General features: G+C 35.1%; 1 protein-coding gene across 1 annotated transcript; it reads left to right on the top strand.

Annotated features, from left to right (window-relative positions):
* The first annotated feature begins 12,768 nt into the window (after window positions 1-12,768).
* LOC104594256 (dof zinc finger protein 1-like) lies at window positions 12,769-14,919 on the top strand. Its single transcript, XM_010254477.3, has 2 exons — window positions 12,769-12,927; window positions 13,466-14,919. The coding sequence occupies exons 1-2, from the start codon at window positions 12,904-12,906 to the stop codon at window positions 14,291-14,293; spliced, it is 852 nt and encodes a 283-aa protein (XP_010252779.1). The 5' UTR covers window positions 12,769-12,903; the 3' UTR covers window positions 14,294-14,919.
* The last annotated feature ends 9,305 nt before the right edge of the window (window positions 14,920-24,224 follow it).

The following is a 24,224-nucleotide window of genomic DNA, read 5'->3' as shown; positions in this document are numbered from 1 at the left end:
ACTTGTGGAACTTGAAATCATAATTGAACTTATATTATATATAATATTTTTAATTTTATATGTATAATAATAAATAATTTTATATATGTGATTTCTTTTATTTTTATATGAAATTTGGTTAACTGTTGAACTTGGATCAAGTTAATGAATTTGAGTTTATGTTTTTAAATTAAGTTGGGCTTGAACCTGAATTCAAACCTTATATTTTTCCTACCAAGTTTAACTTGAATCCTAGAGTCTGGATTATTAAAAGTGATGACTGTGTAATCAATGATAATTCCACACGACCCATGCTCCACTAGATGTTTGCAATTGGGGCGACTTCATTAGTTGTTTCCCATAATGCAAGGAAGAGTCATGAGAAAGACTGTCAACCAATACAAAGATAGAATTGCAAATATGCGACAAAATAGGAACATCAACTTTATACTTTTGTACCGGGGCAATGAAAATGAAACTTTCATCAGGCTATGTATAAATACACAATTAACTTGGATTACATTGATAAAGCACACAATATATATATATATATATATATATATATATATATATATATATATATATATAAAGAAGAAAAGAAAAAAGATGACCGGATGATATGGAGAAAAAAATATGAAGAAGAAACGGAAATACGGATGCAAGAGACATCAGTATCACTTGTCTAGAGAAAATGGGTTAAAGAATCCCTCACGATTAGACCTGTTCATGGGCCGGGTAGTCCGATGGTTCGGCCTGGTCTGGCCTGGCCCGCACCCCGGTCAGACTTGGTCATATAATTAGGCCTGTGGGCCTGATCTCGGGCCTAATACAGTAAGCCCGACTGTGTTTCGGGCCGGGCTTGGGATTTATCAAAAAAGCCCGGCCCGTGCCTGGCCCGATCCGACTCAGCATTATATATTTTATAAAATATATAAATAATATAATATTTATTAAAATATATATATATATATATATTTATAATTTAATATATACATTTTTTATTCTTTTCTTTATAATCTCTCTCTCTCTCTCTCTCTCTCTCTATTCAGCCGCTAACAGTATGGGCTAAATTTCGGGCTCGGGCCCAGGCCCGGGCTTCGGGCTTTTTATGAGGGCCGGGCTCGAGCTCGGGCCTTAGAAAATTCTGTTAATATAGAGTAAAAGCCCGCCCCGAACCCGGCCCGGCCCATGAACAGGTCTACTCACGATCCCTACTAAAAGGATAACCTATAAGTTGTAACATCCAAGAATGTTTGTCTAGCTTGAAGGCCCCCAAATTAAGGGGCCGTTTGGCAAGTCTTTTTTGAAAGATCTTTTGGAAGCTCTGATAATCAAAAGACGATGTGAGTTTTTGCATCAAGATCTTAACAGATTAAAGACTATTTGGTTAAGGCGTGCCTGTTTAGGGGTGAGCATTGGATTTATTCGGTTTAAAATCGAACCGAATAAACCAAAAATTTAAAAACTGAACTAAAAAAATAAAAACCGAACCGAAACTAAAATAACCGAAACCAAAATTTTTGGTTCGGTTTTTGGTTAAAACCGAATTTTAATAATATATACTTTATTATATATATTATATATTATATATTATATATTATATATTATATATTATATATTATATATCATAAAATATATATTATGAAATCGAATTTCAGTATATTATATATTAATATATAAGTATATAATATATTGTATATTATATATTACATATTACATATTATATATAATAATAAAAAAGTTCGGTTAATTCAGTTAACCAAAATTCTAATTTCAAAAACTGAAACCGAAAGCTGAAATAACCAAAAACCAAAATAACCAAACTAGTTTAACAAAAAATCAACAAAATTGAACCGAAAAAATCAAAATCGAAATTTTTGGTTCGGTTATTCAGTTTTAATCGAATTATGCTCACCCCTACGTCTATCTGTACATCTTTCCGTGCGAAAATGAGTTGAATAAAAGGCAAAAAAACTTCATTTAGAACTTTCCGAAAATATTCCAAAATAGGTTTCTTGGGTCTTTTTGGGACTGCGACTTTTGACAACTAAATCTTTTCCCAAACAAACGAGAAAAAACTAAAACACAGACTGCTAAGTTTCTAAAAAGCACTAACAGTTGAAGGAGATGGACAATTGGGAATGCGGGAGAAAAATCAATTTTTGGATGGTCAATTTAGTATAATGCTGTTCTCTCCTAATCTCCACCCAACCAACAAAGATATAGCTAAATTTATTACACAAAAGTAGAGAAATTCATTCATTGACCCTTTCATCGACCGTGAATTGTTTTTGTAGACCCCTAAAGATTCTTCGGCAACAAACACACTATTTGATTGACCCATGATGGAACCATTCATATTGTTAGAAAGTAATACTCTTTCTCTCTCTTTCTCACACACAGACCAACAACATGAAAATTCCAGCATAATAAAGACATCATTTTGTATTGGTGGATCAAAAGTATGTGTTTGGAACTGTAGATGCTTATTGACTAAATATTTTATATTTGATTTGTTTGAGAAACAAAAAATAAAAAACAATAATGAATCCGTTTATTGACACTTAGGTGCCATTAGGCACCATTAGGCATCACATCAGCAAAACAGTGAATAAACGCCTATCCACTGGGGGGAAACTTTAAAATGAAGCTTTCCCCAACGATAGGCATACATATAAACCAAATCATACTTTTGCAAGTCCCTATACATACGGATTCACATAATGGGGAAAATGCTGAAGTGACACCTATGTGGCAACGTTTATTTAATAAACGCTTGATTAACAATTACCTAATCCTTTTACTTTACTTAGTTACATGGTTATGTGGAGCACTAGTCGTAATTCAAGACATAAGCATCTTGAAGTTGAACAAGGAGGCCATTAATTACCACAAATATGTATAGCCCTTTTTGGACAAATGGATTTTCTGCTCACTACTCTCTACCCACACTCTACCTGCCATGAATTGTAGCCACACATCGTCACCTTGAATTGTGAGATGTGTGACTACAATTTAAGATGGATAGAAAAAAGTGAATAGGAAATCTGGGTTTCTTTTGCGAGCGAGGGCTTTAGCGTTGATTGAGCTGCGTCAACGTCGACTGAACAACTTCATCAGAGAAGTTATTAAAAATAGTTTTATCCAAAAGTCGATTCTTGAGCTCATGTAAGTGTATTTTTGGTTTTCAGAGTTCTCAACAAACATGGCTTCATGACTTTCTCTATGGGTATGGGGTCACCTACAATGCAAAAAAGCCACTACATGAAAGCCCTTTCAAACGGGCACCAAAGGTCGTTTTGTCAAATGGGTTCATTGAGGTAAGCCTAAGAGTATAAAGTTCTAAACTTGCCACCGTCCCTTTTACTTTTCTAGCAAGTGTTTGATAGTGTGATTGTTTGCTCAATAAGCATTGCCATGTCAATGTCATATAGGCATTTTAAGAAATTTATTATTTGATTGGAATGAAATCAAATAGGGTCAGAGTCGAGTTAGGCCCAAACCATTGCAATCTCTATGCGGGATAAAAATTAATAACTTTTCATGTTGATTTTTGATGGAGATAAATAGATGGGACTTTGGTGGTGGGGGGTGCATGATGATGAGCAAGTGCCTCTAACAAGATTATATGTCACACAACACAAAATTCTACCAAAAAGAATCATACAACAAAGAGTACCCTATCTTCTACAAAAAAAATATATTTTTGTGTTTTTTTATCTGTTTATTTTATATTATTTAATTATGACATCAAGGATTGACACATTTAGCCCTAAGACTGTTTGGTTTGTACGAGTTACCCTATCTTTTTTTTTTCGAACCAAACATAGCTTAAAGGTTAAATTGTTGATCCACCATCAATAGAAAAATAATTTCATCTTTGGGTGGTTTTAAGTTTCCTATTGCATTTCTATCATCAAATTACAAGTTTATTATAGTAATTTAAATTATATTTTATACCCACACAATTAAAGAGAGACCAAATTAAAAAATATGGATATTTTATCAAGAAGAAAATTAAAGTTCCACAAACTCATTAAAAATATAGATATGTTATAATGGCACTTGCAATATATTACTCAATCTATCTCAATATTCAAATTGAAAAAGGCATTTCCATTTGTGAGTTGTGAAGCCATCCAAGGTAGAGAGAGAGAATGTGTGTGTGTATTGCCAAAATAATTTGTTTTCTACTGGAGCATGGGAAGTTATATAAAGAAAAGTGAATGTATCGTTTATTTCAAGGGGAGAGTTGTAATACAAAATTGAATGGCATGATAGAAGTATTCAGTAGCTAAGTATCTGCTTAGGGGTAAAATTGAAACATAAAGAGAACCAAATATGGAACTATCAAATGAAATGGATAAGATGATCCTCATGCAACTAATCGCCTCAAACTAATAATCTTACTTTTATCAAAGTATTTAGATTTAATAGTTAAAACCGTTTTTTCTCTTAAAAGCCAGATATAAGAATTAATGTTATACACATAAGATTACAGCTGGTAAAGAAATAATTGAATAAATAATAGTAATAGAGCAAAGTGCCACCCTTTACTACAACTGGCAAGTTATCAATAACCTTGATTAATTTTCGTCGTTGTCTTTCTAGTAGTGGTTCGGTTGGCCTGCTTTGCAACCATGTACTTGTATTATAAATGGTGGGATAATATATAACAAGAGGGATTGATTTTGACGGGGATATATGATGATGATGATGACGAGGTGGAAGAGATATAATGACGTGTAACATACCACCTCTCTGCGTTGTTCACGTCTAGAAAAATCTACCATTTGGCGTCATTGATAGCAAATTAGCAAGTGAGATTTGCTGCTCACACCGCTGTGTGACCCCATATTCAATTTCATTTCGCTAGATAGTCAATACAAATGTAAGAAAATCTGGAGAAACAGACCATGTTCTAAGTCTAGTAAGATTATTTGGGTTGTAAAATATATGGGGTTTATAGTGAGAGATTGAATGATTGTTATCCCTATATTTTGATTAGTGTGGAATCAAGAGCAGAGTAGGGAACTTTTTATGAGGGGGGCCAAAACTTATGGATGGGCCAACCATTGGGTGAGAAGTGAGGAAATTCACATGGAAAACTAATTAAATGTGGGGATTTCTGAATCATAGAAGGGCCATGACTCCCCTTGGTTCACACTTGGTTCCACCCCTGTGTCGAACGTTATTTTTAGTTCTACAGTTTGTTGAATAACTATTGCATTCAACTAATCTTATCTACTAAAGAAAAAAATCATCAAAATTATAGGTTGAAAAACTTTCAAGACACTAAAAAAAGTGATAACGACCCTATCCAATATAATCATCATACAACCTTATTATATTAAAATATATATTGGAATCTATTTTGGACAGCATATTGATACTATATCACCTGATATACCAAAAAAAAGAAAAACAAATCCCAATATCATGAATTTTTTTTGAACCTCCCTTAAAAAAACTTCTAATAACAATAGACCAAGCGGACCATGATCCTAAGGATCCAAATAAACAAAACAATAATAGGGAACATTGAGGTGCAACCATGTATAGAGTAGAGTAGTATAGGTGGTGCGACCAGTACAGTTGGGTGGCATCCCTGGTTTCCACGAACCAGGCTGAACTATCTATCATGGTTAAACACGCCAGTGTTCAGTATAACTAGGTCTCAAATAGAGCCCATAGTGAGAATTAGCGTATTTAACCGTGATAGGTAGTTCAGCCGTGTGTAATTCGCTAAGAGATAAGCTGAACACTCGGATATTGATTGCCCAGAAGACACAGGTTGAATTGCTGGTAACCAAAAATTGATAATTGGGATGGCCACTCGTCATTGGTACGGAAAGGGAGACCGATCTACGTCTAAGGTCAATGGATCTCGATTCGCGTGCACCATGCTCTATCCCATCCCTTAATCTGCTATGGTGTGTAATTTATTAGTAAAACTAATTTGATTTAAATATCATATTTTTATCGTAAATTTATAAATTCATTTTTAATTTATTTTATTAATAAATATATTATATATTTTAGTTATTTTTAATTTTAACTTGTAAATTTAAGTGGTGTTCGATAGTGTGTAAATATTGTGGATGGGACCATTTTTGTCATATCCACGAGATATGATATTTTGCCATGTGTGGATAGTCCCCATCCACAAAATAGCATGGACAGGTTGTGGGCACCCCAATTTATCATTCACAGTATTTTCTTGTTGATGTTCCACACTATGGCGTGAACAGTTTGTGGGAAGGTTTTAGTGTAACACACTTGTATTACATTAGTCCAATTACTCTCATTTTATTTAATCTCTTAATAATTTTTAATGTTAATTGTAGCACAAATCCGACGGTTCTCTTTCTCAACATTTTTTTCATTATTTAAAAATTATTTTTATCAATAAAATAATATTTTTTATTTTTAATATTTATTTAATTATTTAAAAAGTGTAATTATTGCCTACATATTGATGCCTTTTTTTCAATTTATTTACCATATAAAATGCAAAAATTAGACATTTATGATCGATTATGTAGATCTCCCTTAAAATGTATATGAGATACATGGAATCAAAAAGTATGGTGTAGACACCACATCTACGAAACACCACCATGGATGTGGATTGGTTTGATCCACACAATCTATCCACAATTTAGAACAGCTACGGATTGTGGTGTAATGTGGATTGGTCTTTGCCACAGGGTGTAGTGTGGATCAGTCCACACCCACTAATTAGTGGATGAGAAATTGGTGACCTTAGATGGAGTGTTCTCTAGCGTATGAGAAATTGGTGGGTGTGGGCTGGTCCACACCACACCCTGTGGCAAGGACCAATCCACACCACACCACACCTTGTGGCAATGACAAATCCACACCACACCACAGTTCACAATTGTTTTGAATTGTGGATAAATTGTGTGGACTGGACCAATCCACACCCATAGTGGCGTTCTGTAGGTGTCTTTGATTCCATGTATTTCATATACATTTTATGGGAGATCTACACAATCGATTATAAATGTCTAACTTTTGCATTTTTAAATAATTGAAAAATAATATTTTAAATATTAAAAAATAAAAAAATTAATATTTTAAATATTATTTTATTGGTACAAATATTAAAAAATCAATATTTAAATAATGAAAAAAGAGTTGAGAAAGAGAACTGTCAGATTTGTGCTAGAATTAACATTAAAAACTATTATTTTATTGATAAAATATTAAAAATTATTAAAAGATTAAATAAATGAGAGTAATTGGACCAATGTAACACAAATGTATTACATTGAAACCTTCCCACAAACTGTCAACGTCAGTGTGGCCCATCCACGAGAAAATAATGTAGACGTTAAATTGGGGTGTGGCCCATCATTGTCCTTGCTATTTTGTGGATGGGGACCGTCCACACATAACAGAACACCATATTGGTCCTGTCTATGATATTTACACACTCCCGAATGCTACCTTAATCTATTGTTTTAAAATGCTTAAGTTTTGAGGTGGATCGTATAGATTTCGTCTAAAGGCTTAAGCCTTATAATTTTGATGCGAGGCATAGCTTGAGGTGTAAAAAAGGCATAAGCTTCAAGTATCAGTGATTATTTAATGATTTAATGTAAAGATATTTTATGCATTTTTATAGTTTAATATATATATATATATATATAAAATAAACACTTCAATAATCATGAGTCAAATGAATAAAAAGAGTAGAAATGAAAAACCAATAAGGGATTATTAATTTTTCTAAGCATGGAGAGTTCAATGCATAAAAGGGCTAATCAAGTTTTTAGTTTCTCTTTGGATACATCAAATGATTTTTGATATTATATATTCTAAATATAACATCCTAAGTTTATTATTTTTCCCGTTTTTTTTCCTAATGGATTTATTTTCTAGATTAAATTAACCAAGTTATTTTCTTTCTCTAAACTATTGAATGATCATAAATCTAATATCAAATTATATGGATGATTCTTCATATGTTTCATTTCTTCTAAATTGATTTGCGAGCAAAGTGCGCCTCATTGCACCATGCACACGTGTGCACGCACATTGCACGGTATCAAACCCCCATACTCTCCTCTACTATTTCTAAGGAGTGTAAATCAACTCCTATTAAATTACTGAAAAACAAAACTTATAATTTTTCAATGTGGGACAAGTTCAAAATTGAGTTTTGTAAGAGAAAAGCTAATTTTTCAATCAAGTGTGCAGGTGCAATTTCTCATGTAATTGACCAATCAAACCCATTGAATTAAATCTCTTGTGAGATTAAAATCCAACATGCCTTTAATCTATTAAAACCTTGATGTAATATTCGTCCAATGGATTTATAAAATTCAATTCAGTAATATAATGGAATTAAGTCTAGGTAATTTGAAACTTTTATGTAATACAAAGTGGGGACTGGGGACTCCTTTTGATCTTTAAATTACTTTGTTACAACAAAAGTTCTTGTATTATTCGGTTAGAGAGAGGAAAAGAAAACATTGAAAGTGGCTCTTCATAGAGCAATTTGTACCTCCATTTGGTCCGATAAATAGCTTGTACTGAAAAGCTGTCAGGCATCATATATCAAACATCAAGGCATAAACTGCAGGGGAAGCCGAAAGTAATGATCCTAAAAAAAAAAAACTGGTTCAATATGTTTGGAAACATCTTCATCGCTTTGTTGACAAAACAAGTGTTCAATTAATCCACGTAGTCAAGAGACAAAGCAACAAGCAGTTCAACCTCTATTTAGATTTTTAGACAACATCATTATATATGCTCTCTTTTTTTCTTTTTATCATCGGTCATCATCACCACCATCATCATTTATTCAGAAATTTTAAAAATGGAACAAATTTAGGAAGCTTATTAAACAATTCACCCCCTGTTTTCACTTGGACGGATCTCATGGCCAATACCCAAACTGCACGTCAGATGGGGGGTCTTTCTCAGTTGGCCGTTTGTCCATTACCAACAGTCAACATCATCCATATAAACCACATTGCTTTCAAGTTTTATTCAAGGAAAGGTTGAAAGCCACATGGCAAAGAAAATGAAGAATACATATGGAACTTATTTCCTTTACAAGAAGAAGACCGACTCTTGGCTTATTCGGGGAATTTTTATTGTTTTGTTCTTTAGTGAATATTCTCAACGGCTGAAGCTGAAGGTGGGTAGGTTGGGGTTTGGGTAAGGTCATTACTCATTATATATATTATAACCTTGAATATTTTATATACTAAAAGACAAAAGAATAAATTGTTCAGTTCAGCAACTTCAGCTGTTATCTGCTCTATATACTAATAATCTACCTAGCTACAACCACAACAACCATTATTCGAGTGCCTGTTTGGGAAGGATTCCATGCAGCAGTTTCCGGCATTACAGCCTCACACACAAATCCATGAAGTTGTGTTCGGTGAAAAATTGGAAAAACCCATAGTAGATGCTGTAAAATCCACTTTCCCTTTTAGTGAAGTTATTTTTGATAGTTTCTTTGGAAGTGGTTCAATAGTTCAATTAACGCTGAAACAGTGAAATCCTCCCAAATGGGCTCTAAATATTATGGCCGTCGATGGCCAATAGAATTATCTTATAGTCTTTCAAGCTTAATTACTAGTGATGATCTCCCATTGTTCATCCTCACGTACAAGATCGAGAGGTTTAGACTATGGATTGAAAACACCTTGGCCCTGGAGCCTGTCATTCAATGCCCCCTGACACGTATTATCGCCTAGGGGTATTCTTGATTGATGACATTTTCTTAAGGGCATTCACGTAATTCCCACTCTTAGCAATTGTGGAATACTTAATTTGGGCACATGTTTTGGGTGCATTTACTCCTAAGCCAATGACATGGGGTCGTGGTCGACTGACACCTTTCTAGGTCTTCTATGTGACCACGATATACGGGATGGGTATACATTATGCATTACTCCCCAGTTTCCACCTGGGCGACTCCTATTATAAAAGGGACACTACAGCTAGAGGTATGCACACATACTCAACCAATCATTTATAATCTTGTGGTAACTTTTGTTTCCTTTAAACTTTCGGCTAATTTGATCGCCAGAGTCTTCACCCATGGGAACATTATTGGGGCCTTTGACATTTTTTTCACTCTTAGCAGGCAAGACCTGCAACCCTTAAACCTTAGAAATTACTCGTTTGCCCTCGGCTCCAGATTCAGCAGCATCACCCCCATCACCAACTCTGCTTCTATCCTTCTTTACTATCATTTTTGTTCTATTCAGTATCTCCTACTCCTACTATACTATACTATGGCAGTATGGCACCAATAATGCATGATATTCAAATAAACTGGTAACCAATCAACTGATATTATAGAAGTTTAACAGATTAGCTGAAATATATTCATCAAAATTTACTGAGGGTTTTTATTAATCAAATAAAGTTCTTCCGGCATCATATATATCTTTCCAACATTATAGATATAATCAAGAAAAGGTCTGAGAATTTATCATAGATAATGTTAAAACTAAAAGGAATGGGGATTGTATAAACTAATATTCTGCTTGTAATAAGAGAATATTTAACTTTTTCATTATCATCTAAATCCTATCTTAATTATATATGGATGGGGTTTAACTAGTATACGAGAAGAAGTTATAACCAATCAACCGGCGATATCATAAAAGTTATAATCAGCCACTAATTAAATATATATAAATCCTGTTTCATTAATACATCCCTCCATCAAAACTTCTCACAGACTAGTGGCTCAAAGATGGGGGTCGAAATCTTAATGAAATATTGGCCTGGGACCCAAGGCAATGGAAAAATCTGAACAAGGGACGCAAATAGAACTCAGTGTGACTAAACGACAGCTCGCTTTTTTAGGCATTTCTCTTCGTTTTTGTTTTGTCTTTTTATAATCCAAGAAACTTAAACGTGGCAGCCTTGAAATTGATATTGAAAGAACTAGAATGTCAGTACTATCTGGCCAATAATGTAACCCCAAATTATCGAAACAATTTTGAATTGCAAATTGAGTTTGGTTCTTCGAGAGAAACAGAAAGTGGAACAAAAAGGGATGTAAATTCTATTTCCACCAACTCATATAGTGGGTTCCCGTCTATACACTATACTCGACGATCTGAACCGGCATTCTCATATCTCATTCCTCTGCAAGCCTGATAAAAACGAGGGTGACTGTGAATGGATCTATCTACTAACTTTTAGTTATGACTTATGAATCACGATATGCTTAGAATAAGCCCCAATATCAATATCAGGACTAAGGAGCTTCTAATTTTTTGTTTTAACTTTAAAGAAAAAAAGAATTTATTAATAATTAAAAGGAGCGAGCATGAGACCGAACCCTCGAAACATAGTTACAAATAGAAGTTCAATACAAAATGAAAAAAACAAAAGAATAAGAGTAATTTAAAAATACTGGGGGTGGTAGCCTTTGTTTAGTCTGGAAGATCCACAATTTTTTTGGATGAAACTTCTCTTTGATCTTTTATGAAATTAAAATTCTTTTTCTTCCTCTTCCTCTACTGTCATTCAATCTTAATTTGAATCATTTGTCGCCTTTAGGTATAGCAGTTTCAGTTGAGTCTTGTCTGCTACAAGATCAACTTTCTTTGCAAGAATGACCATATGAATAGAGATCTATGAAAATTAACTCAAGAACACCTAACAATGAGATCTATAAAAGAATGTCTATATTTTCATAAATTCTAAAGTATATATCTATATATGTGTGTGCATTTTCTATATTTTACTTATAATAAGTTTTATATTTATGCCATGATAAAAAAAAATTCCTTGTAGAGGCGTAGATTGTTTGGGACTGTTGATAAAACCCATGAAAAAGTGGGCTTGAAGTTGAAGCAGCAGCCCAGCAGAGGAGGCTAACGCCCCACCACGGGCCACTGTCTTTATTATTCTCTTTCAGAGTAGTTCAGAGTCTTCAGACACTAAACACTTGAATGAGTTGAATCCCAATCCGCCACTCCCTCTTTAAACGGGGGAGATCAATCGCCACTGTGATTTGGCGTTTTCAATAAATTCAACCCATCACGTCCCCATCACAAACCCTAATTTTCTCTTCTATTCCCACTGGCACAAACTGGGGCCCATCATGGTTTCTTTTGTCGTCTCTTGTCTTCATCTTTACATCGTTCACAGGGCCCACATGCCTCTTCCCCTTCTCCTTTCCTTTCTACCACCCCCCACAGCCCACTCACTCGAATAATAAACATAGAATAGAAGACTAATGAAGTGGTCCCTCGGAGGGTCGCTTCTGGGTTATCACTTTGGAATCTATCTAATAGTGACCCACCTTGTGTTAGAGCATGTTGAACCCCATCTGACGACTGAGACTGACGCCAATATGAATTCTCAACTGTTCCTCACCTGAAGGATCCCGTGCTGATCGGGGCACAGACACAGTTTGGTCATTAGGATATCCTAGAAATTAACTTGTATTCTATCAAATTCCAATCTACCAAATCAACCCAGTAGTTCAGACCATAATAAACAAAAGAAGAAAAAACACCCAAAAAGGAATGAGAAGAGAAGAATTCTGACTCCCATTCTTTGGTCAGAAAAGAGAAACCCATCACAATTCACATATACCCACAAAGAATAAAAATATTATTATTAAAATATCAAATTAGAATAATTTAACTGGCCGGACAAATATACCCACATGAAAATAATTATAATATAGCACTAGCAAAATCAAAATACAAACAATAATATCATGGCAAGTGTCTGGAAACAACACATCTCTTTATTTCATTTTGCATAGTAAGCCAACACATAAAACCACCACACCACATCACACCATATCAGACATTACTCCTTGATTTAAACACCTCTTGCAGCAAAAGTAGGTCATTTTTCTTTTAAGACACAGAGAGAACCTTTCTTCATCCTCTTTCTTCTTCCATGGATACTGCTCAATGGCCACAGGTAGAGATCTGCTTTTCTTTTCACGATCTCGATGGAGTTTGTAGGATTTCTTTCATGGGTATCTTGCTTTGTACCGCTAGTTCGCATCGATTTGAATTGATTTTTATTTTAGAATTAGTGTGGATTTCTTGTTAAGAGTTCCAAAAAGAGGGAAACATAAAAGAAAAGATGATGGTATTTTACATCTAGTGCAAGTCCCCACTTTTTTTTGATTTTATGTTCTTATCACTTGAGTTTTTTCATTTTTTCTTGAAAGTAGTGCACTTTTTTTTCCCCTTCCTTTTCGCTTATGTGAAAAGCAATGGAAAAGGTAATATTTGTTATTGTTATTTGTATTTCTTTTTTTTTTCCTTTCTCCTTCTTTTGCTGGTGTAACCTTGAAAGTTAAAGCACCAAGGTGGTTCTTCTGTCTCCTTGTTGCTAATATTTTCTTCTTTCATCTTTATGTAGAGCTTTGAGTTATGATCCTTATGTTTTGATCAGCATCTATGTATCTTATTATTGTATCATATTTTTTGGGGGGTAATTTGGGTTTCAGGAGATCGGACTGGTGAAGCCAGCAGCAATGGAGGAGGTGATCTCTAATACATGTTCGAGGCCTATGTTAGAGAGGAGAACCAGGCCTCAGAAAGAGCAAGCCTTGAATTGTCCAAGGTGCAACTCAACAAACACCAAATTTTGTTATTACAACAACTACAGTCTCACTCAACCAAGATACTTCTGCAAGACATGTAGAAGGTACTGGACTGAAGGTGGATCTCTCAGAAATGTTCCTGTGGGAGGAGGCTCGAGAAAGAACAAGAGATCTTCAACTTCATCAGCCTCCTCTTCATCGAAAAATCTGCCTGATCTGACCCCGCCAACCTGTTCTGCATCTTCTCAGCCAAACCCAAAGATCCACAAAGGGCAAGACCTCAACCTGGCTTTCCCAGCTGCACAAGATTTTCATGCCATCTCTGAATTTGCTGAATTACCCAACTTACAGACCACCAACAACGACACCCATAATAACCCTTCTTCTTCTTCTTCTACTTCTACATCTTCTCTTTCAGCTTTTCAGTTGTTGAGAAGTGGAATTACTTCAAGGGGGTTGAGTTCTTTCACGCCGATTCCAATTCCGGATTCGAACACGGTTTACCCATCTGGATTAGCCTTGCAAGATTTCAAGCCAACCCTCAGTTTTTCTCTTGATGGGCTTGGAGGTGGGTATGGGAATCTCCATGGAGTGCAGGAGAGTAGTGGGAGACTGTTATTTCCTTTTGAGGATCTGAGACAGGTTTCAAGCACAACTGAATTTGAGCAGAATAGAGGACAAGGAGATTCAACTGGGTACTGGAATGGAATGTTGGGCGGAGGATCATGGTAAAGAAGAACATGAAGATCGATGATGATGATGATGACGCTGATAGAGAAAAAGAAGGAAAAAAAAAAGCAAGGAGTAAAAAGAAACTGGTGCTTCTCTTCTTTTCACATGGTTGGTGACTTGTTTGGATTTCTTCAGACTAACAGATAGATACATGGTTTATTTATTTCTTTTCCTTTATTTTCTTTTTGCTCTTTGTTCATTGCGAAGATTTGAAGCTCATTTTAGGTTGGCTTCAAAAGGGGTGTCATGGAATACTGCGTATCATAGACGAAAAGATCAAGAAGAACCCAGGATTTTTTTTTTCTTTTTATTTTTTTTTTCCTGTTTTCATTTTGCAGGGAAACATGTAGAAGCTAGAGAAGCATGAGTGCTTCCAGTGCTTGCACAATGGCCTAAAATCATATTTTCTTCCATCTTCTACAGAGAAGGGATGGAGTAACAAATGGGCATCATCAGTGTTGTATGGTTTTGGTGGGATTGGTCCAAATAATATTCATGTTGTAGGTACCAAGAGCTTGTGAATTGTGGAAATTCTTAAGGAGTCTCATGGACAGTCATAAACAGGACTACTTGTTTAATTTGTTTTTCTCATTTAAGATTTAACAAACTGGGATTGTGTTACTTCTCATGTTTATTATTATTATTATTATTATTATTATTATTATTATTATTATTATTAAATCTGATGTGGGTTGAATTGAACGATGGCATTTAATCCTATATATTGTAGCTTTGTTTCTTTTTTCGTCCCTCGGCCGGCTTTTTTTCTTTTCTTGCAAACAGATATATCCGTAATGTCAGGTCTCGTCAGCACCATTAAAGATTCTTCCAGCCATGAAAGCACATTTGTTCAGCAAGTAGGAGCTGGAGGAGAAGAACAAGAACAAGTAGGTAGGAGTGTATGACTCATGATCCATTTCTTCCCCCCATCACAACATGGCATCATAGTATTAGGCCCACAATGCAATTGCAGCCTTTAAATTATAAATACAAATTAACTATACATCGATCAGCTCTAGCTCCTCAGTCTTCCCTAGGAGGAGGGTTCAGTTCACCAATGCAAATGGATCGAACTGTGACTGTTGTTTTGGGAAACCAGTTCGTCATCAGCCCCAACTCAAGCCCTCAACCAAAACCCCAACTCATGATTTCCAAGTTTCCATGTCCACTGATCAGTCCCCAAAGGGGCAATTAAATTAATTAAGAACCCCCCTCCCCCCCTCCCATTGAAATTTATTTGGTAGATAGGCTTCCTGTTGGATGAATGATCATTACTTTCATGCCATCTTCCCTTCTTTTCATAATGAAAGATTAAAATATTCTGACAAAGACCAACTCTCTTTGGTTAAGAAAGGTCCCACAAACATTCCCCTAGGCAAGCGTGCCGACGAATAATCTTCCCCACTTAGCTAATCCATCCACATATAGACCATCTATTTATTATATATATATATATATATATATATATATATATATATATATATATATTTGTTTTGTGGCGTTCAGCACTTAGTGTGTGTTTGCAATTGCATACGAGTATATGTATATAAAAGAGGCAAATGGAGATGCACCAACCTGTCACAAATCACTACCATGGCCTCTTCCTCAATTCCGTGCCAAACTTGAAAAAAGTTTTACCACTATCTTTTAGATCTGTTGGACCTCTCATAGTCTCATCTCATACAATTTATCTAGAATATTACTCCTGAATTTTTTTAATTAAACGTGGAATTAATAAATTTGTATTCTGTTTTAATATTTGTAGCCAGAGCTGTCAATGGGTCGGGTTTATTTCATTATATCGGTTTTGGTTCTGTACTTGTGTCCCATTAATAATCGGGAGGTTGAAAGTTGAGACTGGTTCTTGTTGTTTTAAATTAACCAATTAAAGCCGGAACCTAAGGGTGCTTATGGTTAGTTTAATTGAACCATCAACTGTTTTTTGAACCGAATCAGTAACATCAATCGGTTCTTAAAAAAATCATGAACTGAAACCGAATATAAACCAATTGGTTGATGGGTTTGATTTTTGACTAATTTGATTCTTTGGTTTTTATATTTTCATTATATACTATAAAAATATATAATGTATAATATAAATACTATATGTACACCGATCAGTTTGGTAAATTTTCGATTTTTTAGTTCGATTTCTTTGGTTTGATTTTTTGGTTTTTGTTGATCACTCCTACCAGAACCAAGAACAAAAAGTTACAAAACTGCATTCTGATCTCATACACTGAATATGTTGATTCCGGTTCTGTATTTGTGTCCTGATTAAAAATTCGGTTGGTACTGATATTTTATTGTATCAAACCAATAAAGACTGGAATTGGTTATATAGTTAAGGATATATAAAGTTTCCTTTTTTTTTTGTATTTTTTGTTATGCTTTACGTTTAAAAGGATACATTTCAAAATTTTGATAATTTTGTTTAAAATCGCTTGTTTAATCAAGATATTGATATTTTACTATTTTTCTAACTTTTTTGTTAAAGATATGTTAGCAAACATTGAGTTGTCTGTTGTTATTCTAATAGATAATTATAGATGCCCTATATAATCAGGTCTAGTGATTAATATTTGGTTCTGTTCTGAGTCTATCTTATGGAAATTAGTGGGTGTTTGGCACCAAAACATTTTCACCTGTTTTTTTTTAACACAAAAAAAAAGAAAAAAAAATCGTTTTTGATAGAAATGCGAGCTGATTGGGTGTTTAAAGTGTTTTAACTTATTATTATAATATACTTATAATACAATTATATAACATCTCAGAAATGAAATGTGCCAAATTACCTTAGTGATTCAAGATCACCGAAGCTATTTTGGAATCGTTAATTTAAATGTCTCTTTTCCTGCATCCCAACATTTTTGATTTTCTCACTATTCCATTTAATGGTTGATGTGGCACAAGAGAGGTTAGTCAAATTAAGATGAATAGAACCAAAATTCAAGTGAGCTTTTTATTGCAATCCAATCCACCACTTGATTCGCTTCCCTGAAGACATGCTTGTAAGTAACCGTACTCTCGAGCTGATCCTTAATCTTTTGGCACTCCTGAACGATGTTCTTGAGATTCCATGGGAGGGAAATAAGACCTTTGAGACATGAAATGACAAGCTTTGAAGTTTGAATCCCCTTCAATGATCAATGCCGAATTCCTAAAGTTATTGGTGAGGTTGTGCACCTGAGCGCCTCCCAACTCCCAAGCAGCCCATGCTTCAGCAACGTGTTTATAGACGAGCATCCCATGGAGTAACCACTGAAATCCACAACCTTACCAAAAGGATCTCTAGCCACATCAGCAACAGCAAACATCCAGTCTTACGGCCTAGCATATTTTAATTACATCAGTTCACCTAGATTTAGAAATTAATGCAATAAGGCTGTAGATGCACAGCATGTTGAGAAGAGAACCCAAATCCTTTGTCCAAAGCATCTACGATTTCCAAGTACACAAATTAATCATATAATTCTCAAAGGCATGCATCAGTCTGAGCTGAACTGAACTGTGAACAGAAGTGTGATGGTTATTGGTTAACCCACCGGCCGGCCGGATATGATGCTCTTCGCCACTTTGCCTTTTTGAAGTACGTAAAAGCGTGGAGTAGAAGTGCTGTTACTGTGGTTGCATGTAAAAGGTAATAAAGCCATCTATCTACCAACTCTATTATTAACTCTTCTTTCAAGGCTTTGTAGCTACGTACTACTACTACTATTAATATATTATACAAATGTTATTGTTCCTAAAAAAATTAATGTCATATGTCCCAACAATTTCGGATCAGGTTCCGTGTTCCCACTTCATCAACTTAAAACTAGTATTGCATCCTTCAACTGTCTTCTCTTTGTTTTCCAGGAAGCCTCCCAGTCCCACAGATAACAATAGCAAAGTTGATCTCTCACCTAATCAAAATAATACTCTATGTATACTTGTTCAAGAAATTACCAAAGAAAAAAAAAACTCACCAAGAAAGAAAACCACAAAAATGTGGTTGTTGTCAAAACCAATCTTAAATTGGACTAGGTTTCGAAATACGAAATTACTTCTAGCCAAATATAAGTCAGAATTCAATGCCACCTTACTCAATGCACATTAATTGTTAAATTGGAACTGCAAATTGCATGCAATTGTGAGGTATGAAGGAGACAGGTGGTTGAAATTCAATAGAAGAAATGCAGTTAAGTTATGTTTGATTTGATGTCAAGGAATTGTTCAACCTAAAAGCTTAACCTGTTAGTTAGACCTTGTGTTGAAACTTAATTAATTATAATGGAGATGACAATGATCAAATGCTTTTCAATTTGGCCAAATATGCTCTAATGTCATCTTAAGTAACCGTTTAACCTAATAGTTTAATCTGTTAGTTGATGTCCCTGAAACGTTTTGGTTCTTTAACACACCCTCACAAATGTAAGCCCATCATGTTTGAAGCATGGAAAAACACATGCCCTCTCATACCTTTTGTTGAAATTTAATTGATTATAATGAGAGCCACGAGGATAAATAGTGACCACTTGGCCAAAGAGGCTTTAGTAACATGTCGAAGTAACCATTCAACCTAAAAGCTTCAAGCCCAATGGGCTTTTGTGTAAGGGGGCATGTTAGAGAATAAATACCTTTTCAAGGACCCCTTCTAACAGCCTAAGCTTTTAGGCTGAATGGTTCCTTGGCCCTAGTATCAATGCTAATTTGACCAAGTGGTTTAGTATTCCATCTTCATGTCTCATTATAATTAATTAAAGGGTAAATTTCTTAAACTATTCCTACTGTTCAGTTAATTGACAAACTGTAAATAGTACTGTTTACATATTGTCTTAAAGTACCCCTATTGTTTCTAATAATTGATATCGTCATTAAGCATAACGAAAAACAATGAAATGCCAAATTTACCCTACTATTCCTCAAAATTAAAAAAAAAAAAAAACCATCTAATGAAAATTTTGAGGAAGCTGAAGAAATGGCACACGCACACGCCTCAAAGGATAACCTATATCTGCACCTTTGCAACTCAGGTTGCAACTCAACAACTCTTCACGAGATACTTGTTGCAACCCTTTAAGCGAGATCATTATCTGAGTCTAGTTTTCTGGTTTGCTGGGAACAGTGTAAGGAACCCTCCCCCACTTGAGCATGTTAGCCCTAGGCCTCCCCTTTGAAAGTACGAAGGAGGAAAGGGAAAACAAAGAAATGAAAAACAAAAGGGAGAGGGTAAAGAAATGAGAAACAAAATGAAATCTCCTCCAGAGAAAGTTTATCGCACGCCTCAAAAATGTGAACGCATCATCATCATCTCCCTCTTCACCCACCTCTCTCTCTCTCTCGCTCGCTCAATTGCAAGATCCTGAGAGGTCCCAAGTTCTAAAGAACCTAGTGAAAGCCTGTGAAGAATATGTGCTCTTTCAAGTGAAGAATCAACTTTAAATTTCAGTCAGTTTAAATGATTTAGTTGTTGTGAACTATTAAGTTGGTCATTCGAAGACAGGAAGCTTATCATGGTAGATTAATTGCATGTGAAAAACCATGGCATTCCCATGGATGTTATACAGAAGATGATTGATGTGTGCAAAAGGTTTTTTGATCTCCACTTCTTAGGTAGACTTGTTGAAATCAGTGGAGTTATCCACCTTCTCCGATTACCCACCTCCGATCACAATCTCAATAAACGATTCCAGACCCGTGTACCACCATGTTGTGCTCCTTGTACCTCTCCAATGGCAACTTGGGTGGGATTCGTAACGTGTTCATCTCATGGATGGACCATTTTGGTCCACACCATGGGATGAACTCCCCATTTAGTTGGTCGTGGATAGGACCAGTCCAAACTATATCATGGACCGGCCCTGTTCACACCCCAAATTATCGGCAACAACATTTTCTCGTGGATGGGGTCGGTATAAGGTTCATTTTTGATACCCTGCTTCATAGCATCCTCCAAATCCTATATATCATTTTACTGTTGAAGGTCTCCACTGCCAAAGATTTTTGCTGCTATGCTTTGCCAAATCTCTCCACTAGACTTGTTCATGGGCCGGGTAGCCCGACGGCCCGGCCCGCACCCCGGCCGGGCTTGGTCATATAATTAGGCCCGCGGGCTTGACCTCGGGCTTAACACAGTAAGCCCGACTGTGTTTCAGGCCAGGCTCGGGATTTGTCAAAAAAGCCCGGCCCGAGCCCGGCCCGGCCCGACTCAGTATTATATATTTTATAAAATATATAATATGTATTTTATATATTATATAAAATATATAAATAATATAATATTTATTAAAATATATATTTATAATTTAATATATATATATATATATATTTTATTCTTTTCTTTATAATTTCAATCTATCTCTCTCTTTATTCAGCTGCTTCAACATTAATAATAATAATATAGGCTAAATTTTGGGCCCGGGCCCAGGCTCGGGCTTCGGGCTTTTTATGAGGGCCGGGCTCGGGCCCAAATTGTAGGCCCGATGGTCGGGTTGGGCTCGGGCCTTAAAAAAATTTGTTAATACACAGTAAAAGCCCGGCCCGGCCCGGCCCATGAACAAGTCTACTCTCCACCACTGGTATGCCATTATATTTGTTAGTTTGTATAAATAGTTTGGTGCTACGCTTATCTCGCAATAAATTGTTATTTCGTTTGTTTAAATATTACTTTTATATTTTTATCAATAAAATAGTAATTTTTATTTTTAAATTATTTTATTACCATTTTGTTGAAATTAATATTTTTTAGTTAACATTCAATTGTCAAAGCCTTTTTTTCAATTTATTTATTACATAATTATACAAATTAGACATTTTATGATCGACTGTGTAGATTACTTCAGAAATTGTATATAAGATACATGGAATCAAAAAGTGTGGTGTAGACATGGTTCAAAGTATCGATACGATACGCCCCGTATCGGGCATAATGTATTGCATCTTTTGAAAATGATATGGTCCGAAACACTTGTTTCCCAATTTTTTTAATAATAAAAAGCATGCTAAAAACTTCCAAAAAAACCAAAATTTGAAAAAAAAACAAAAAAAAAGAGTTTCGGTCGTTTCTAAGTGTCGATACGATACTGTCGAAACTCGTATAGTATCAATACTTTGAACCTTGGGTGTGGACTAGTCCACGTACACCACACCTACAAAACACCACTATGGATGTGGACTAATCCAATCCACAATCTGTGAATAGTTTAGAACAGTTGTGGACTGTAGTGTGGTGTAGTGTGGATTGATTCCTACCATAAGGTGTAGTATAGACCAGCCCACACCCACTAATTTCTTAATTCACACTGCAGAACACCCCCTTAGACTCCATGTCTGAGAATCAATGATGAGCAGCATGCCAAGCAGCCTCTCTTTGTCTCTCTCTAGTGTTGCATCTTAACAACCATCGGCATTTTTTCTCTAATTTAGGAGAAAGGGTATTATTGCCATCTTCTCAAAATATAAGTCACGTGGTGTGGCATGTAAGCGGATTGTGATAGAACCCTAACGATAGAAGAGTAATTAGTTAATTATTAAAAATAATTGAGATACTTTAAGACAATAGATAAACGGTAATGATAGAGTTTATCAATTAACTAAATAGTAGGGATAACTTAAAAAATTTGCCCTTAATTAAATTCTACCGTAAGGTATACATGGATCTAAATTTATGTATATTTCAAGTGTGATAGGCCCTTGTATTAAGAGGCATGGCAGATTTATTCAGAGAAATTACCTAATAGTTGTTACATGGTATGAAAGGGAAAGTGTTGAGAGTACAAAATTCCTTGAAAACTTTTATTCAAATTCCTCGTCCTTTCTTATTTTCTATTAAACACAGCCTTCAGTTTGGGATATTTAGTCGGTCCAGTTCTCTATTGGCATTTACGGTCATTAATTAATACACCATATGGGATATTTAGTCGGTCCAGTTCTCTACGGTATAACTATTTTAGTCAAAATCACCGATTTAAAAGTACTACTTTTTTTCTAAATACAGTTTTATCATTTCATATTTTCTATTTTATTTTATTTTCCTAAATCTGTTTTCAAATAAGTAAATTTATCACAATCTCATAAATTTTTATTAGTTTTTTTTTTTTTTATTTACCCCCAGTACCCGCGGTTCCAAACCCCCACCCGTACCTCTCATATTTTGATAAATTTCTTACCTGTTTCTAATTGTACAAATCAATAAAAATTTATAAGATAACTAAATTAATAAAAACCCCTTTCAAATATTCATTTCCACCTCAACAGTCAATACTACTGCAGAAAAAGCTTGTCCCACACGGTTTTGGACACACTCTTCACCAAGAGCCCCTATCTGATCATAACCCCACCAACATTCGTCTATTTATTTTTCATTATAGGTTGACAATGGGTAGGTTTTACCCGGAATTAAATGGAACCGATCTTAAACTGACCTTGAACCGACCCTATCGATCTATTATAGGGTAGGTTTAGTTTCAAATTCTTAGAACTGACCCCCACTCATGTCGATTCCAGGGTCTAGGGGTTTATCCTACCCAAACTGATCCAATGAATTGACCTTGGAACCGAAATGGCTTGAAATAAACCCCAAAAATTTTTTAAAGATGTAAAGATTTGAGCGCAAACAATAATGGTTACAAAAGCCATGGTCTAACTTGACCATCAAGTTAGTTAAGTGATTTGATCATATGTTTTCATTTTAATATTTGTATGTGTACAATAAATAATGTAAAAGGTAATATTTATAAAATTAAATTATAATGACAAATTATCAACCATATATTAATATATTATGATAATTTACATATTAAATTACCCAATCTAATCAATAAAGATAATATAAGTTTTAAACTATATATTATTTTTATTGAAAATCAAGTTTTTGAAGGACATGTTTCATTTTTTTTTTCTTGAAGGGAAAGAGTAAAGATAGAACAAGTTCCACAGGTAAACCCTAACAATGTAGGTTCCAGTTCCAAAAACCTAGAATCGACCCCTATAAGGTAGATTATAGGTTCTGCCATGGAACTGAACTGAACCGACCCATGCTTACCCCTAATTGACACAGCAACCCATTCACTCCTCTGCTTGTCCTGTTGATTAAAAGAATATTCAGGGCAATGAATTTTTTTATCCCACACCCCTGTTAATGTGATGCCCAAGAGCATTCCCAACAGCCAAAGTTTTTGGGATAAAAATGGAGCCTCCTCGAGCAACCTAAAACCTGATGGTGCCAACTGGCACAGTTGGCAGGTCTCCGGTTAGCTCTCTCCTGATGGTGCCAACTGGCACAGTTGGCAAGTCTATGGTTCTCTCTCTCTCTCTCTTTCTATTATATATACTGTCCACCCCACCCTAGATTAGTAATGCCTATAAATATAAAACCTCATATCCCATTTGATTTGTGGGAATAGGGTCTAGAATCAGAATCAGAATGGACTATTCCAATTCCAACTGTTTGGTTGAGTGAAATCAGAATCCCATTCCCATTTCTATCAGAATGGCATTCTCCCATATGAGGGAAGAGTCATTCCCTTCCCTTCTCTTAGGAATGAAATCTTATTCCTGCTTATTCCAATTCCCATTTCCATTCCAATCTGAACCAAACAGATTATGAGAATAAACCATTCCGATTCTGGCTGTGAACCAAATAGGCCCTCATGTGGAAACTCTTTTAGTCTTTACGCATGACTATAAAATATATATAGACTTTTGCTAAGAGCGGGATGTTTTAATACATAGATTGGAGGACCTATAGAAATATCAGAAGCCGCAACCTAACAACGAAAATAGACAAAACATCATGTCCTTTCATTCATCAAGTTGAATTTCCTTGGCTAACATAATGCCCTTGGCCAAAAGGTCTACTCTATCGTGTTCTTGTCTTTTCGCATAGACCATGTCTGACAATGTTTGAAGTGTTTTATGATGCCTAGGTTTGTCTTCTTCCCCAAGTAAT

This window comes from Nelumbo nucifera, chromosome 3 (genome assembly GCF_055504915.1).
Source record: "Nelumbo nucifera cultivar China Antique chromosome 3, China Antique-T2T, whole genome shotgun sequence".
NCBI lineage: Eukaryota > Viridiplantae > Streptophyta > Magnoliopsida > Proteales > Nelumbonaceae > Nelumbo > Nelumbo nucifera.
The sequence above is the reverse complement of the archived record's forward strand: the minus strand, read 5'-3'. Positions and strand labels throughout refer to the sequence as shown.